General features: G+C 56.4%; 1 protein-coding gene across 1 annotated transcript in view; it reads right to left on the reverse strand.

The window, feature by feature from the left end:
• Positions 1–18,335, reverse strand: part of EPHA8 (EPH receptor A8) — a gene marked incomplete at its 5' end in the record, with an annotated part of 31,964 nt that extends 13,629 nt beyond the window's left edge. The window contains 4 exons of the mRNA XM_081145732.1: positions 601–756; positions 7,494–8,157; positions 12,949–13,013; positions 18,242–18,335. Of these exons, the coding sequence (XP_081001858.1) occupies positions 601–756; positions 7,494–8,157; positions 12,949–13,013; positions 18,242–18,335 (979 nt within the window). The remainder of the gene's footprint in view (positions 1–600; positions 757–7,493; positions 8,158–12,948; positions 13,014–18,241) is intronic.
• Between the last annotated feature and the right edge of the window lie 572 nt (positions 18,336–18,907).

The following is an 18,907-nucleotide window of genomic DNA, read 5'->3' on the forward strand; positions in this document are numbered from 1 at the left end:
CCACATGGGTGAATGCACAGGTCTGTGTGTGTGTGTGTGTGTGTGTGTGTGTGTGTGTGTGTGGTACGAATACACTTGGGCCTTCACTTGCCATGTGCAAGGATCCTGGGGCTGGGTGGTGATGGAGGTGGGGGAAGGGAAAGATGGGGATCAGGTTGGGGTAAATTCTGGGGCAAAATCAGTCAGAACAATACCCCTGCCCCCACCACAAGAGCCCAGAATTGGCAAATGGGGGGGGCTGAGCTGGCTGCAGCCCCTCCCCAGCTGGGATGAAAGGGCGAGAGGCCCCCTTCAGGCTAGGGGACAGGAGGCAATGCAGGAGCCATGTCAGCGAAAAGTCCAGACAGTCCCATAGCTACTGTAGGAGTGACGCCAGGCTCCTCTGGAGTCCCCTGGGGTGCCCAGAGCACGCACACAACCACACCTGCTCTTCTAGGCGCGCTTCCCCTGTAGGGCCAGGAGAGCACACGCTGAGCTCACGAGGGGTGTCTGTTCAAGCTCTCCCGTGACAGAGGAGCCCCTACAGGCACTCAGACATGTGCACAGGCCCCCGAAGAACCCCTTGCACACACGGTTCTGGGGCACAGGGATGGTACTCACGGGTGCAGGCTGCAGACGGCGGGTCCAGGGCTGCGCGGTAGTAGCTGAGGTCACAGCGGCAGGCCCGGGTGGCAGGGGCGGCAGAGTGGCTGTGGGGAGGGCAGCGGGCACAGAGCTGGTCCCCAGGGGCTGATTTGTAGAAGCCCAGCTCACAGGCTGTGGAGGAGAAGGTGACTACAGATTAGCCAGCTGGTCTCGGGGACAACTCTTACTCTGACCCGGGCTTCCTGGCGGGTTCCTCGGGGGACAGAGATGCGGACCTTCAGCATCACCCAGGTCCTACCTTCCGTTGTGAGGGAGGGACTGACGCACAGAGAGGACCTGCGACCTTCACAGGGTTGCACAGCAAGTACAAGGCTGAGCTGAGGCTGGGACCTGACACCCAAGTCCCAGCCCCAAAGGCGGCACCGGGAGGAGCCTCTCCTCCGACAGGCCCTCCCGCCAAGGCCCTGTCTCCATCCTGATTCTGTCCTTCACAGGACACTGGTCTTGAGTGAGATGCCAGCCTCAGGGGCAGGGGCCAAGAGGCTAAGAATCAAAGGGGAGCCAAAACCCCAGGAGTGTCACTTGGGTTGGATGTGAAAGAGGGACAGGGAGTGAGAGTGGGAAGGAACTGACGGGAAAAGACACGTGTGATAAGAATTAGAAGAGGGCAGGAGGGGCTGGAAGTCTGTGTTTTATAAGCTCCCCATGTGATGCCGACTGCTCAGGAACTGTAGGCCCCCAGCCCCTCTCAGATCCCATGTCACTGTCACCATGTCACTGGCACCGTGGCTGCAACAGCCTTGTCTCCTATGCAGCCCTCCCTCCAGCCCCTGCCTCATCTCTCACCTGGATGCGCTCAGCAGCCTCCACACCCGGCCTCCAGGCCCACACACCCCCAATCCCAGTGGCAGGAGGATCACCCTTCATCCCTCCAGGATGCGAGCGCACCTGCTCTGTGCCAGGCAGATCTGGGTGCTGGAGACACGCCATGAACAAGATCCACACAGTCTCTGCCTTCAAGGAGTGGCATTGGGGTGGGGAAGACACAGTAAACAGGCTGAGATATTTCCAGGAAGGAAATAGAAGATGCACTGGCCAAGGGTAAATGGTGGGGGGACCTATCTCCCCCAGGATGGAGACAGGAGATAGTATTTGAGTTGTGGCCTAAAGGACGAGAATGAATCGGCCGTGCAGGGACTGGGGGTACTCTGGGGCTCCCTATGATGACACCTGACTGTCAATGCCAGTTCAAATCCTCAGGGGCTCCCATGGCCTAAACCATAAAGCCTGGCACTCAGAGCCCTCCCTGCAGCCTCCTTCAGTGCCACCGCTCACTCGTCACCCTCATGCAGAACCAAAGGACTGGTCATTCCTCAGACCCAGCATATTGTTTCCTTCCTCAGGGCTTTTGCACATGTCGTGCCTTCTTCCTGGGATGCATTTTCTCCTCTGTCAACCTGTCAAACTCTTTCAAGATTCATTCTAACTATCTCTTCGATGAAGCCTTTTCAGACCTCTCCACACCTCCACATGTACACACACACACACACACAGAAGTGACCACTGCCCTCTCTACTTCCACAGTCCCTGCTCAGTCTCATCCCCTGTAACACTATGGCTGTTACGATTTATCTGTGTGCCTGACTCTCCTCCTATACCAGGAGGTCCTGTGGGCAGATCCTTGTAACTAAGGCCCCAGGACTGTCACATTCATCTCAAAGTTCCTAGCATCTGGTCCAGGAGCTGCCAGTGCTCGTGGGAGTTTTCAAAGTGAGCTAATCCCACCATCATCTGCTCTGGGCAGAGACCCCAGGGGTGCAGGAGGAGCAGATGCCGCCTGGCCAGGGAGCTCCCAGCTCCACCCATGGAACTGAGCTCCCCTGCAACAGGGGCCACCAGGAAGCTCTCGGGGATCTCTTTCCACTAAGCCCTGTTCTGGAAAACTCAGGGCTTGAGAGGAGCTCCACTTGAAAAGACATTACGTCAGTTTAAAAAAATCATATCTCTTTATTATAATAGATTAAATCAAGTTAATTTGTAAAATTCTACTAACTTGAGAGAAAACCTGAAATCTGGAGAAAGGATAATGTCCTTAAATTGCTTCAGAGACCCAGAGGCCGTGGAGCTAGAAGGAGCTTCTAGGCTGGGAAGTTGAGGGAAATGTGCCCAGGTTTTTTTGTTCGTTTTTAAAAAATATTTTTATTGATTTTAGAGAGAAGAAGGGAGAGAGATAGAAACATCAATGATGAGAGTCATTGATCAGCTGCCTCCTGCACGCCCCCTGCTGGGGATCGAGCCTGCAACCCGGGCATGTGCCCTGACCAGGAATCAAACCGCGATCTCCTGGATCCTAGGTCGATGCTCAACCGCTGAGCCACACCAGCCGGTCTGTGCCCCAGTTATCTTCCCTACTCCTCTTGGGGAGGCCCCGAGGGGGCTCAAGCCTGATGGAGGCTGAGAGCTTGGAAATGTGGGGGCTCCTACTTGACACCCTGTGACCTCACCTCCTCTTCCCAGAAGCCCCCAGGAGGCCCAGTCCTGGGCACAGCCCAAGAGCTTCCTTCTGAGCCCAGGAAGCAGGCTTTGCACGCGGTCAGCAAATGTTTGTTGAATCTGTTGTGGAGCCGAATGACAGTAATCCTCGCTGTAATCATCGGGTCCTCGCTGATTAGCATCTCAGGGGCTGTGTGCGTATTCTGTCCCTCAGTTATCCCTGCGCCCAAATCCACCGAGCTGCTATGGACCCGAGCTAAGCAGGAGCTAGTCCGGTTCTCAAGGAGCCTCGCAGTGAGGGGCAGACAAGGACACGTGTGGTGACATCCTGGTGTGATGGGTGGCATGAAGGAAGCACGTGACAACCTCAGTCCCTGAGTCCCTGACCATTTGGAATTTATCTAATCTTCGTTAGTTAAGATCAGGACCGTGGGTGCAGGCTGCCCGGGTTCCTTTTCTTGTCTAACCTCTAGGCTAAGTGACATTGGGCATGTTGCTGGGCCTCAGTTTCCTCATCTGTAAAACGGGGCTCCTAAGGCTGTTGTGAAGATGATATGACCGCATACATGTGAATTCATGCCAGGGTGAGCCTGGCACCTATTATTAAGATTCTATGCAGTCGGTATTAATATATCCATTTGGCAGACAGGAAACAGAGGCTCAGGGAGCTTGAGTGCCTCGTCCTAAGTCCCCCCAACCCCCCCAGCCAAAGGCAAACCCAGGTCGGGGAGCCTCAGGGGCCGTCCCTGGCCTTTGAGATGGCCCCGCCACTCTGCCGCTCACCAGTGGGCGGTTCTCACGCGCACCACTAATACCCATATGGCTCAAACGTGTCAAGGCCAGATTAATCCGCGCAATGAAATAAAATAATCTTTAATAAGAATACTAATCACCAGGCCTCAGGGAGCCCAGAGACCTGGAAGCAGAGCCGAGAATGAATGGCCGAGACAGATGGAGCAGCTCTGGGCTGGGGCCCGGCCCTGCCCGGCGACCCAGGGCGCTTCCGGAGCCCGCGTGCGCCTGGCCCGTGCGGGCCGCGGGCCAGGAGGGGCTCCTGCCCCTGCCGAGGGCACCTTGCCCAGGCCGCCTGTCAGGCCAGCAGGTGCCCGAGGCCCCGGCCACCTCTCTCTTCTCCCCTGCGACGAGCTCGAGATTTGACAAATAAGGTGTCTGCTGGTGGACGACCAAAGGAAATTAATTCTAAATCAGATTTTAAACACAGGAGGCAAAAGAGCTCCACGTTCATGCTCCCCCCTCCAAAATGAGGCTCTGGTATTTATAGAAAGATGATTAGGGCCATGGAGGGTGATTTATAGTCTGTGTCCAGGTGACAGGAAGGACAGCAACTGGGACTTCAGACTCAGGGCTGCTGCTCTACTGGATGTTCTCAGAGGTCCTTCCCCTTCCTGGAAAGGGGGTAGGAGGGGAGAGCAGCAGGTGTTGGGGGAGGTCACTGGGTCAGGAACTGTGAGGCCCAAGGAGCTTTCTGGTCGGGGAGCTGATAATCAACCGCTCCTAGCTGTGTGTCCTTGGGCCAGTCACCTCACCTCTCTGGGCCTCCATTCCCTCACTGGTAACCTGGATTAGTGCTGCATGGCTGACATCCTTCTGTGGCCTGAGGGCAATCTCAGTAAGGTCTCTAAAGAGCTCCGTGACCAGGTAGGTCCATTCTTAGCAAGCTCCAGCCCTTCCTCTCCTCACTGCTCAGGGAGAACCACCCAACGCAGAAGGCCAGGGGCCCCATGACCTCAAGGGGTCCCACTCAGGTTGGGTAGAGGGGCCACAGCTCTGAGAGAACCCCCTCAAGTAGCCCAGGACACGCACCTCCATCTGTTCCCAGCTCATCTATCCCCATCTCCCCACTCTCAGGCTACCCCGAGGAGGGGGAAGGGATGGGGGACATGGGCTGGGCCTCAGTGTTGGTCCCGTGCTGCTTCAAAGGGGGTTACACAGACAAGCACAGAAGCCCACCGACAGCTGAGGAAAGTCTCCTCCTGCCACTTAAAACTGGCATTCTGTCCTTAAACCTCACTGCCCGCAGTGCACTATGAATAAATATTTTTATAAAACCTGTAATTATCTTGCAACTGGCATAATTATGTTGTATTGTGATTTAAATGTAAAATTCAAAATATGCAGCAATTCCCTGACCCTGCTTTGCCATCTCTTTATTTTTTATTGATGCGCCAGCAGCGCCAGGAAGTGGGAGTGGCCTTGGTCTCTCCTGGCCCCGGGAGGTCCTGCTGCTCAGGATGTGGGGTTTCCACCATGAGCCCTGCCCTTGACATGCTGTGGGACCTTGGGCAAGATGCATTCCCCCTCTGGGCTCCACTGTCTGCCTCTGTCAAATAAGGAGGCAGGAGCAGTACCCGAGAACTCTGAGCGAGGCCTCAGCCCTGAAGTCAGGAGGACTACCCTCCCTCCTACAGGCAAGCGCATCTCAGGGGACACAGGACGAGCAAGTGACTTCCTGTGCTCAAGGGCCAAATCCAGAGGGAGGGCAGCGGCTGACCTTGAGCAGATACCCACGGCCGGTGAGCCCGTGACTGTGTGAATGTTACCCAGGGAGGAGGGAAGCAGCGCTTCGTGGACAGAGAAAGCAGCTGGTGCTCTGGAGTGAGACACCTGAGATCAGATCCCTCCTGTACGACTGAGGCTGAGGGGGCTCAATGTCTTGCATCTGTAAGATGGGGTCATAATACTTAGCTTCGGGAACTACTGTATGAATGAGAAGCTTCATGAACTCCCCGAAGGCAGGGACTCCCTGTACCTGTATCCCCGGTGCCTCGGACACAGAAAGATGCTCGACAGAGTGACTGACTGACATGATGTGTAAGAGTCACTTATTAAGTGCCTGCCACATAACAAAAGCTCAAAAAATTGTTGCTAAAGGACTTTATTATCCCCATCAGAATGAGGGGGTGTTGGAGTGGGCCAGGCATAGGTTAAAAGCCTACCCCTGGCTCAGGGCAAGACAGACCTAGGTCCCAGCTCCACCTTCTACCAGCTGTGAGACCTCAGTAGGTGACACTACATCCTGAGCCTTGGTTTTCCCATCTATAAAATGGAATTATAATACCTGCCTTGCTACAATGAGCAAATGAACTGATGTGAGGAATCCCCTTGCAAGCTGTCAAGGCAATAGGGATGCCTGTTATTATTATTACCTAAGGGGGAGTTGAGAAATACAGAGATGTCTGTGCTAGGAACTAAGAGAGGCTGCAGACCTGGGGAGCCTGGCACACTAGGCCAGAGGGTAGAACAAATCCAGAAAGAGGCAGATGTCACAGAAGGTGCTTTGAGGTATAGGGTCCAGGAGAGGTGAAGACTCGTAATAGTTGGGAGTGTGAAGTAAGATTTCTTAAGGAAACCAGAGAGCCTCCGAGAGGGTCTGGAAAGGGCCTGGTAGCTGGATGGAAGATCCTAGTCCCAGAGAATGACCTTGGTCCCCACAGCAGGCTTCACTGTGCTCTGAGTGGCTGAGCTGCCATGTGTCCAGCCCCCAGGGAGGCCAAGGGAGGGCAGAGGGCAACCAGGCTGAGGCCAGTAACAGCTGTAGTACCAGCTGTCTGGTCACAACTGCTCTCCCAGTGTTCCCAGGCTCTCAGGATGCTCAGCTGCACTGCCCCCACATGGGGGTCCGCTGACCATGTGTACACACACACACACACAGCCTGAGGTCTGTCTCTGACATGGGAACCCCAGCAGTACACCCCTGGGAACAGGTGCCATGCTATTCATGAGCCAGGTGCTCTCAGCTGTCCTCCTTCTCAAGGACCTTGGTTGTCCTCTCCCATAGGTCCTTGTAAGATCCTCCTGAACACTGGCAGGCTGCGTCAGTGTCCCAGTGACAGACCCCATATAGACAGTACCCCTGGGTGCCCTGCCTGCATACCTTCACAATGGCCCCACACTGCACTCACTCACCTAGGGCTCGGGGCCACTTCCCTCCACCCCACAGGCTAGAAGTTTAGTGGTTTTGAGCATGGACTCTAGAGCCAGACTTCTGGGTTCAAATCATAGCTCTGTCACTTCCTGGCTGTGTGACCTTGGGTCAGTTGCTTCACCTCTCTGTGCCTCAGTCTCCTCATCTAGAAAACCAGGATAATAGTTGCTATTTCATAGGGTAGCTGTGGGGATTGAGTTAGTATGTGAAAGGTGCTTAGAACAATGCTGACCTAAGTCCACAGTGCCACAGAGGGTACCGCCTGGCTGTGGTGCATCCCTTCCCTGCCCTCCCAACACACACAGGTGGCCTGTGTATTTGCTGACACAGGAACACGGGAGGTTCACCCACTATGCCAGGTGCTGTGTGCACCACCCAGATGCCTGCTACCTATGGCGACTCCCCCCCACCCGGCAGCCCTGCCCAGACTGAGCCCACCTGCCAACCAGCCCCCGTGGGGCACGCTCACCCACACAGGCATCCCGCCGTTCCTCATAGCCGGCGCTGCACACGCACTTGCCAATGGGCACCAGCCACTCGCCCTCAGCACTGCAGTACATCTTGGGCGTGTCCCGCTCCTCTGAGTGCCGCACGCACTGGCCCCGCACCTCTACCAGTGAGGAAGAGTCGGCCCCCGTCACGGCCTCCGAGAAGGCAGCCAGGTTGCGCACCATGGTGGGGCATTTCTTGTAGTAGATGCGGAGGGACAGGATGGCCAGGCAGGCCCCGATGTCCTGGAAAGCCAGGTAGAAGCCGCGTTTGCTGAGCGGGCCCACCCCGCGCACCTCCGTGTTGAGCTTGAGGCGCCGCACGCCCAGGTCAGCGCCCGTGAAGCTCTCGTCGGCTGCAATGGTGTCGATTTTGAGGAACTGGCTTTCCTGCGTGCTGGCGCCCAGGTCGCGGTCCGACTCCAGGTAGTAGAGGTTGAAGGTCTCCTTGCAGGTGCCCAGCACGCCGGGCATGCTGTTGCAGTCGCGCAGGGTAAACTTGATCTCGGCGTAGACGCGCCGGGCGCCGTCGCGGGGCACCCAGCTGGTGCGCAGCCAGTTGTTCTGGTTGGGGCTCATGACGTTGCACACCTGGTACGTGTGGATGGGCCGGAAGGACTCGTCCACCTCGTTGATGGAGTCCCACTGCGGGTAAGAGAGCACAGCCAGCTGAGACTCAGCACTTGGCCCTCTGTGCCAGTCATCCCTGCCACATGCCATGTGCACTGTGCTGGGAGCGCCCTGGGGAAGAAGACGGGACATTCTCCAGCCTGGAGGAGCTGACCTTTTCTGGGACATTGTCACAGCTGCTAGACAGCAAGCACCCTACAGATGAGGCTTACCGAGTGCCATATCCTTCTGGGGAAGGGTTATTTACTGCCTGTTTACAGATGAGCAAATAGAGGCTCAGGCATGTGAGCCCCATGCCTGAGACTCATAACTAGTGAAGGACGGAGCCAGGACTGGAACCGGTACCAAAGCTGCAAAGCTCTGACCTTGTTTTTGTGTGGCTACTCCTATCACTCCTAGAGTGAGGGGACTCGCTGGGGAAAGTCAGCAAGGCCCCGGGCCAGTTTCCATATCAGCTGCCAGAGGAATCTTTCTAATGCCTGAATCTGACCACGTCGCGCCCCCACCTCAAATCCTTCAGCAGCGCCCCATGGACTGGCACTAGTTCAGTGACCGACGGAGGGACCCTGTCTGCCCTGCTGCTGGTGATGGTCCCTCGGGCCGCACAGAGGACTGGGGCTCAAGGGCTGGCCTTGGTTCCACTCAAGAGAATACGAGGATATGGGAAAGGGAGTGTGGCTGCTTCTGTGCCAGGTGCCGGCCAGGCATCGCTAATTCAGAAATCCACCAGACCCCATCATCGGAGCGAAACGGTGGCAAATCTCTGCAAATCGTGCATCGGATAAGGAATGAATAGATACAGAATATATAAAGAACTCTGACAACTCAATAACAAAAATACAAAGAGCCCTAGTTAAAAATGAGCAAAGGATATGAACAGACATTTCTCCAGAGAAGATATACAGTCGGGTAAGCAGCACGTGGAGTGATGCTCAGCAGCACTAACCATCAGGGCAGTTTGAATCGAAAGCACAATGCAGCGCCACTTTGCACACGTCAGCTGTTATCAGAACGGCAGGAGAAAACAAGTGATGGCGAAGATGTGGAGAAACCGGAAACCCTGAGCGTTGCCGGTGGGAATGTAAAACGGTGCAGCCGCTGCGCCAAGCAGTAATTTTTTTCTCAAAAAATTAACACAGAATTACCCGATGGTCCAGCAAATCCACTTCTGGGGATACGCGCTAAGGAAATGAAAGCAGGGACTTCAGCAGGTATCCACACGCCCATATTCACAGCAGCCAGGAGGGGAAACATAAGTGTTCATCAGTGGACGGCTGGATAAACAAAATGTGGTCTGTCCACATAATGGGATAATATTCAGCCTAAAGGGAAATGAAATCTGACACAGGCTGCAACCTTAAGGACACTGCACAAAGTAAAATAGACCGGACACAAAGGGACAAATACAGCACGACTCCCCTTATATACGGTGCTTAGAACAGTCAGATTCAGAGAAACAGAGAGTAGAATGGAGGTTGCAGGGGCTGGGAGAGGGAAATGGGGAGCCATAGTTTAATGGGTACAGAAGTTTCAACCTGGGAAGGAGAAAAAGTTCTGGTGCTAGATGGTGCTGACGGTCATACAAGAATATGATTCGACTCAATGCCACTGAACTGTACACTTAATGGTTAAGATAAAAACGGTAAATTTTATGTTATTTTACCACAATTTAAAGAAAGAAATATACCAGAAATACTTCCTGCCCTCAAGTGCCTCACCGTCCACCTCACAGACAACGTGGTGTTGAGTGACACACCAAAGAGAGTGGGCATCCAGGGGGTGGGGGGCAAAACCTTCCATGGGGCTGAAGCAGGGCCTCTGGCAGGGATGGGAGGGAAGAGCCCCGGCCAGGCTGGGAGTGTTAAGCAATGTTGGGCGAGTACCAAACAGCCCAGTTTGGACACATAAGAGTCACGTCGAAGATGCAGTGTTGACCTGCTGTGTGACCTTGGGCAAGTCGCTGCTCCTCAATCCACCCCAGTTTCCTCAACTGCAGAATGCTGGTTGGCAAGGAGCAGTCATTGGTGGGCTCAATTCAGTGGACTCCTGAGGGCTCTGAGGAGGGGCTGGGGGCCGAGGGCAGATGGAGGGGACAAGCTCTGGGTCCCTGTCCCAGCTCCACCAGAGCTGCAGTGCCTTCACCTTCCCTCTTGGGTCTTTATGTGCAATTGCCCTTGAACTAGAGATCCTATTACTTAAGCGGGGGTGGGGGAGAGGTAAAGACCAACCTTGTGAAAAAAGTCAGACAGAGAAGTATGGGGACCATCTGATTTCACTCATATGTGGAACCCAGAGAACAATGTAAATGAACAAATAAAAGAAACAGACCCACAGACACAGAGAACGGGCTAAGGGTTGCCAGATGGAAGGGGAGTGGGGGAAACAGGTGAAGAGAGTAAGAAGTATTATAGGCACAAAATAGTCACGGGGATGTGGGCACAGCCTGGGGGATACAGTCAGTAATACTGTGATACCGGTGTATAGTGCCAGGTGGGTTCTGGACTTATGCAAGGGGGCCACTTCATAAATTATATAAATGTCTAACCACTGTGCTGCACACCTGAAACTAATATAAAACAATATTAAATGTCAACTGTAATAGAAAATTTTTTAAAAATAGAGTCAGAGGTAAAAGAGGACTGAAGGTAAAAAACAAACAAACAAAACTCCACTCCTTGTGGTCCCCTGAGAATCGTGGGGCTCTGAGCTGCTCCACAGGTGCTAGAGTGAGAACCATGGGCATCTCAAGTCCTTCCTGCCTGACAAGGCCCCTCTGTTTCACCTCACCTTGGCCAGCCGTGTGGTCTGGACCCTCAGCACCCACTGTGAAACAGAGCTCAGCTGGGCCCACCTGCAATGCCCAGCTTGGGCCTGGCACAGAGAGGCACCCGAGGAACGGGACTGATACGGTGCTGAGCACCTTCCCAGCCCGCCTGTGCCTGCCTCAGGGACCACTGGGGAGGGGATCCAGGGTGTGCCAGCCTCCCCTGAAAGAGATCGTACTTCCTGCACTCTCCACCCCATGAGGACCCCTGCCCTGCACCCCAAATAGCAGCTGGGGCCTCTAGGCAGTGCTGTGTCAGCCACATCTGGGGTTAAAGCCATTGTCACAATTAATAAAGCACCAAAGAGCAAACCAGCTGCTCCTTGTCTGTTTCCTGCCAGGGACCGGGATAAATTAATCAGCTCTATTCGAGTCCGCTCCAGCTGCCCCACCAATGCCAATGGCCTGACCTGGCCCTGCCAGCCCCAGGGCTGCTGCAGATGCCCAGAGTGGCACGAATTCCTGGAGGCTGGCACAAAGGCAGAATCAGCCCTGTTCTCCACCTGGGGCACCCCATCCTGTGCTGGGTGCCACTCCCACCCCAGCTGCCTCGCCAGCCCTGGCACACTCCTCCCTCAACCCCACCACTGCTCTGGAACTCTGTCCCGTTCCCAGAACTGGATGCAGTGCACCAGCTGTGCAGCTCTGGGTATATCACACCCCCTCTCTGGGCCTCAGGCTTCTCATGTGTACAATGAGGGAGCTAAAGCCCGCCCATTCCATCTACTCCAGGGCTGGCGAGGGTCAAGTGAGACAAAGGAAAGGAACGTGTCCTCTCATCCAAGGCAGCTGTAGTTTACTAGAGGTGAAGCCCACCCACCGCGCGGAGGGAGGGGTGCGAAGGGAGGGCACAGCCCGGTTAAAAGCATGGGCGCTGGGGCCAGACTTCCCCTGACCTTAGCAGAGCTGCTTAACCTCTCAGAGAAAGGGGCAGGGTCTGTTCTGACTTCAGCCACAGGCCACAGGCCACACATGGCCTGGATGAAAACCCTACCTCAAAATAACGTTCCCTTCACAAATATTAACTCTTGGTGTCATTATCACTGCTATTATGATTAATATTATTATCCCTCTGTCCCTGGAGCCACGGAAGCCACAGTGTTCTTGAAAGAAGTTGTATGTACATGATGCGCTCGTGTCTGTAGCAGGGATGTGTGTGTGTGTGTGTTTGTGTGTGTGTGTGTTTCTCAGCATACTTGTAGGAGGAAATGTATGTGAGATACAACCATAATATATACTAATAACAACGGTGACAACAATACATTTAGTGAAGGCTCAGCAGGTGCCAGGCGCAGTGCCAAGATCACGTGTCATCTTCCCTCACCCCCGCAGCAAATCCCACAAGGCCGTCACATGCTCATCCCTTTCTAGAGATGGGAAACGGAGACTCAGAGAGGTGACGTGGTAACGCAGGGCCACCCAGCTTGTCGATGGCAGAGCCAGGACCCCGCCAGGCTCGTGGGCTCGCCTGGCTTTCCTGCCCTGCCTCCTGGGATTTGGATGAGAGAAGCGGAGGGACGGGGCAGTACAGCTTTGTCCCTGGAGTTACTCTGCAGGAGGGTGGGTGGGGGTGTCCCCCAGGAGCACATGACTCACAGGGACCTGATGGGCTGAGCCCAGGGTTGCCATGGAGGCCAGATGGGCCTGGGGGCTTGGTCACGGGGTGGGGGTGGGGGCAGGCTGGCAATGCCACCGGGTGGCTCTGATGGAAAAGAGAAGCAAGCAGGGAACCCAGGTTCCTGGCAGCCCCTGGTGAGGGCAGAACAGCTGTGAGGGAGGGGACCAATCCCAAAGCCATGAAAGGCCTGCATGCACTAAACTTAAGAAATCAGCAGCTCTGTCTCTAATTGCTGTGTGTCCTTGAGTAAGTCCCTTCACCTCTCTGGGCCTCTGCTTCTTCTTGATCTATCTGGTAAGACTGTGAGTGGCAGCCTCTCTCTGCTCACAGAGGGATGACACTGGCCCCAAAGCTGATCACTTACCCCATGAGCCGGATACGTGAGCCAGCCCCAGTCCCCGTGAATGGTTGAAGTGTCCAGCAAGTTCACTGCAAAACAGGAAGGAGACGAGCACATCAGACCCCTGGGACTGCCTTCCCTAGTCCCACAAGAGCAGCCCGACCCAGCCACACTGGTCAGCTCTCAGCCCCCAACACGCCGCCAGGTCTGTATTTTTATGTCCTTTCTGCCTTGCCCGGTCCATCAAGGCTCAGTTCAAGTTCTCGCTCTTCCCCAAAACCTTCCTCTACCATCTCAGCCAACACACGATCTTCTGAACTCCCAGAATACAAGCTGCCCTGAGTGTCAGGCTTAGTGGGGCAGAGAGATGGCTGAGACTGGCTCAGGAGTCCGGGTGGCCTGGGTCACAACCCTGTCTCTGCCACTTAGGAGCTGTGTGTCCCTCAGCAAGTCCCTTCCCCTTTCTGAGCCTCAGCTTCCTCCTCTGTAAATGGGGTGACAGTGGTTCCTGTCTCACAGGGGGCTGTGAGGATGACTTGACCCTTGCCTACTCATAGGACGTAATGGCATTCACAGTTACCACCAAAGTTCACACTGCAAGGTCATACCTCCCCCGGAGGACTGGCCCCAGCTTTATAATCATCAGTGTCCCCCCAGGAGATACCCTGTAACTAGTAGGTCCTCTGTGCACATTTGATATAGGGGGATTTAGGGCAATAGAGCTGCCTCTCGGTGAGCACCTACTATGTGCTGGGCTCTGGAAGGAGAGCTTGAGGTGCCTCATCTGTGACCCACACAACCATCCCAAGAGGTAGCCATTCTTATCTCCATTTTATAGATAAAAACATTGAGTCTCAGGGAAGTTCAGGAACATGCCTGGAGCACCACAGGTATAGCCAGCAGGGCTGGCATTCAGAGCACCTGCTGTGGCAATCACAGACAATGCCACCAGCCCTGGCAGCCCGGGCCCATGGTGGGGAAGGAGCGCTGGCTGGAGAGCAAGTCTATTTTAATCCAGACCCTCACTGTAGGGAAAAGAGCCCATAACTGGAGTCAGACATCTCTGAGCTACATCTCAATACACCTACTTGGTAGCAGGAGGTTCTTTGAACCTCAGCATCCTCATCTGTAAAATGGGGATAATAATATTGAAGTGGGCAAGGGTAACCTGTAAAGCCTGGAGTCAACACCCTACCAAAGCCAGTTTCCCGTCCCTAAGTCCTGCCCTTCCTGCCTCTCTCCTGGGCCTCAGACCCACCCATGCACTTTTTGGTGCTAAAGAAATCAGGGCTTGAATCCCAGCTCTGTCTCTAACTGCTGTGTGTCCTTGGGTAAATTCCTTTGCCTCTCTGGGCCCCTGCTTCCTTTGCTGTAGCTGATGATAGTTGTCTGAGACGGTCTTTGGTCCCCCAGGGCTTTCCATTTCACTCTCTTCCATGTAGCCCCTCTCCCAGCCAGCAATCAGGGGTTTCCAGCTAAGCCAATGGGCAGGCTTGGGCAGGTCAGAGGGTTAAAGCAGGGCCCCCCTGGCACTTTCTGCAGGAAGGCTGGGTGCTCTTCTGCCTGAGATTTGCATAGCTTGATGCCTGCCCCTCAAAGATGGAGACAAGTGTCCTCAGGAAATGTGGGAGTGAGGAATCTCTCGTTGGCTGATCTTCCTCCTTCCACCGCATTGGTGGGGGTGGGGGTCAGAGCAGGCGGGCTGGCGAGAGAGGGCTGGCAGACAGGGAGGGGCCTCTGTGCTCCTCCCTGGGTCCCCAGGGGCCAGGTAGGATCAGGGGGCGGATCTCCCCTCCCTGGCCCCACAGCCCCACTCCAGGGGCGCAGGCAGAGAAGTCTTTCCGCCTCCCTCCCTCCCTCTCAGGCAATGGAAAGAAAACTGGGTCAGGCAGCTCTCTCCTGCTGCCTGGTGGGAGGGAGAGGGGGCCGCACTGCAGTTTCCCCCAGACCAGCCGGGCCTAGTTTGGGGAGAGAGACCTGTGGGCTCCCCCAACCTCCCCCACCCCTTCTCCAAGCAGCTCAGACCTGCCCCTATGAAGGGGTATCTGAATGAATGTCCCCTGCGTAGACTCCTCCCCCTGAAAGCCCCTGACTCTTGGGCAGCCGGCTGCAGGCTCCATTTTTAGGCCCTCCCCTCCCCTGGGAAGTCCCAGCACATTTGCAGCAGACTCCTGATCAGCCAGCCAGGGGGCTCAGATAATCCAAAGATAAGTCAAAAGTCGATTCTATCGGATTCGGGAAGAGCTACAGGATTCCAGGGCTGCTTGTTTTAATTCCTTCCAGACCCTTCTCTGCCCCTTCCCTCCTCTTCTCCCTCCATACCCCTCTTCCCCACCTCACGTCCCCTCCTATGGGGGGAACACAGAGTGTCTTCTACAGAAGCAGGCGGCTCTAGGGCCACACGGGGTTTCATCAGGGCTGGGGAGGGCTCCAGCATTAGGCCCACCTGGCCGGGGCCTGAGTCCCCAGGAGATTTACAACCCTCTGATCACCGGCTCTCTCCTGCCTCTTCGCTGCTGGACTGTGAGTCTGTGTCTCCCCCGTGATGTCAGTTCCCCTCTCTGGACCTGTCTCCCCACTTGCGAATGTAAGGGTTGGACTAGATGGTCTCCTAGGGCCTTCAATGAAGCAAATCACTTAACCCCTCTGGGCCTCAGTTTCCTCATCTGCCAGATGTCCATAAGCATCCCTCTGGGCCTCCCTGTCCCGGCTGTTCTGGGGGATCACACGGGTCCCTCTCCTGCTCTGAGAATCACAGATAACTCCTAAGCCTTTCCTGTTCGACTGTGGAAGGCATTATGTGATTCCTTTTTTTCTCCAGCACCGTCACCTTCCCCCATTCCATTTCGCTGAGACTAATACTTAAATTGATTTACATTCCCTGAGGACACAGTGCATGTTGGTGAGGCTGGAGAATTCGGGGTGGCCAGGGGATGTCAGCCAGGATGTGAATACCTCCGAGATCACCCCAAAGTGGTTGGTAATCCCCACCAGAGTGCTAAAGGCCTGCAAGCTTAATGGGGCTGGGGGGGGGGGGGGGTTCGCAATCTCTGCAGGTTCAGGGAGGGACCTGTCATAGGGGCACTTGACCAGCCTGGGGCACTCTCACCTTTGGGATCCCAGCTGGGAACAGAGCCTCCTCCTCAAGTTCCAACAGTCTTCCTGGCTGGTTCTGGCTCTGCGCCACCTGAGCTAGAAAGGACTCCTGGCTGTCCCATGTGGAACCCATCCCCTAGGTGTCCACCCATGGAGACCAGCTTTCTGACCTGCAAGGGTAACCCATGCCCGGCTATGGGTAGGTACCCTGCTGCATTGCCCAGATAGGTGTGGACAATGCGTCCCTCCACCCTGCAGATTTTCCTCCTACCTCTCTTTATGGATCTTGCCTCTTTCTCAACTGCTGTCCCTCCCCTGACACAGACATGTCCTCTCTCTCAGGCCAATGGTCTATCTTCCCCTCCCTCGGGGACTCTGGTGTTTGCCACTGCAATTCTGGAGGGTGCCGGCTCCTCCCTGAGGAGAGAGTTGAATCAAGGAGTTGAGGGTGCACCACCCAACGCCCAGAATCTTGATGTGGGTCCCTTGAGAATCCTGCTGGGTGAAAAAGCTGCCCCCTTCCCTGTATCCAACTCTGGGAAAACTGCTTCTCAGCCCACAGCTCTGAGAGTCACTGACCGCCCCCTCCCGACTCTCCTGGTGTCTCAGGAACCTGCACCTCATCACTACCCACCGCAGCTGGGCTGTTCCTCCTGCCATTTTACCTCTCAGCTGCCCTGCTATGGGCCCTGCTCCCTGTGTGACCTGTGTCACTGGAGACTATGAGTTTACCAATGTCTGTGTGCATTTATTCTGCACACACGCATTGCCATGGACACAATGCAAGTTTGAGGACCTCCTTATATATATGTGGTGTCTGCCCATGAATGTGCATGTTTTCAAGTGTATGCATCTGTACACGTATGTGTGTGCACACATGTACTATCTGCATTTCTGTGCATCTGACAGTGGGCAGATGGGGGCTGTCCAGGCACATGAGTCTCTACAGGCCTGGGTCTATGTGTGTGAATCTGGCTGTGTGTCTGAGTGTGCATGTGTGCTTGAGGGTATGGTGTATCTCTGCAAGCTGTTCGTGTGTGTGTGTGTGTGTGTGTGTGTGGAGGGGTTGGACCTGTGGTGTATCTGAGCATGGGTGAGAAACACTGGCTGTGGAGCTCCCTCGAATCTGGAAGTTCATTCTGCCAGGGTGAGACCAGCTCTGGACCCAGGAGGTCAGCCCCGGATCCTGCAGAGAACACTAGGTCCAGCTTCCTCTGGGCAGCAGAGGAGGTCTAGGGCTGGGGTGGGGGCTGGGAGCAGAACCCAGGGCAGCATCCTGTGTACGTGCAGGTGTAAGGCCCTGCCTGGGTGTTGGGGGAGCCTGACAGATGCCTCCTCCCAGCTTTCCTTGTCTCCTCCCATCACCAGGAGGTCACCTACCAGACTCTTTTGGTCCTGTCTGTTCAGTGCACAACCTCTGCTCCAGCCTCTCTTCCGTGTCCCCTGAGTGACCAGACTGCCCCAGCCTTGGCCCTGAAAAAGACCCTGATCTCCAGGGCCTTGGGTGCTTTAGTTCCTCACCAACCCCTCAGTCCTCGCCTCACTGGCCCTCCCTCCCAAGGCCGCCCCTTCCTGCCCACCCAAGCTGCCTCCCGTCCAGCTATTGCTCCCTGGCCGCAGTCCCTCCTCCCCGGCCCTCCAGCCCGGCCACTTCCCAGACTCTCACTCCCTACCCCTCGTCTCCGTCTTCCCCCAAACCCTGTCCAGTTCTCTCTGGACCTCATTCCCAGTTCTTGTTCCCATCTCTCAACGGCATCCCATGCCCCCTTCTCTTCAGCCCTCTGAATCTCATCCCGCATCTTTGTGTCCCTCTGTCACGCTGTCCTGTCCCCACCTTTGTCCCCTGCCCTCTCTGTCCCCTCTCCTCTATACCTCTTGTCTTCTGTTCCCCATCCTGTCCCTCGTCCCCAGTGTCTGATCTTCAGTTCTCCGTCCCCAGCTCCTAGTCCCTCAGCCCTGTCCCCCAGCACCCCGTGCCCCGACCCTCATCCTCAAGCTCTCGGGCCGCTGTCCCCAGTCCTGTCCCCTTCTCCGTCTCTCTGTCCCTTGGCCCCGGGGTCTCTCCCGCGGTGCCGTCCCCGTGCCCCCAAGCCCAGGATGCCAGTCCCGTTGGCGCTCAGGGTCGAGGAGAACGAAGTTGAGCCCCGGGCAGCGCGCGCCGCGGCCCCGGCCCCTCCGCCGCCCCCACCCCGCCGCCGCCGCCGCCGCCGCCGCCGCTCACCTTCGCCGCGCGCCGCGGACACGCAGGTGGCCGCCGCCGCCGCGGCCGTGACGACCCAGAGCGCAGGGGGCAGGCGTCCCCGGGCGGGGGCCATGGCCGGGAGGGCGGGGGCGCCGCTCGCCCTCGGGCTCGGCGCCGGCGGCCCGCGCGTCTGCGCGCTCCCTGCTCTCCGCACACCCGGCGGCCGGGCGCACACGCCGGCTCCCAGCGCACGCGGGCACCCGCGCCCGCCGCTGCCGCCGCCGCCCCGGGCGGGGGCCGGCCCGTGACGGCGCCGAGCCAATCAGCACCGAGGCGAGGGGGTGGGGGGCACGGAGCCCGCGCGGCGGCCCCGGGGCCCGCGGACACCGCCGGGGCACGTGCGCACGCTCCGCTCACCCGCCCGCACCTTCGGGGGTAGCGCGCTCCCCGCGCCCCACGGTCGCACGTGGACTCAGAGCCAGCGCCCCAGGTGCCATGGTCAGGACGCCCCTCAACACCAGGACACGCAGACCCCCCGGGAGAAGCCCCCGTGTGCACACGCAAGGGAGCTCAGACTCAGACTCCTGCGCCCACGCAAAGTGCCTCGCGCCGTGACACACTCGGATGCACCCACACTAGGTCTCGAACAGAGGCTCCGAGACCTGCTTAAAGACTAGCTCAGGAAGCACTTTAAGGCGAAAACTC

Source organism: Miniopterus schreibersii (genome assembly GCF_964146895.1).
Source record: "Miniopterus schreibersii genome assembly, chromosome: 8".
Lineage (NCBI taxonomy): Eukaryota > Metazoa > Chordata > Mammalia > Chiroptera > Miniopteridae > Miniopterus > Miniopterus schreibersii.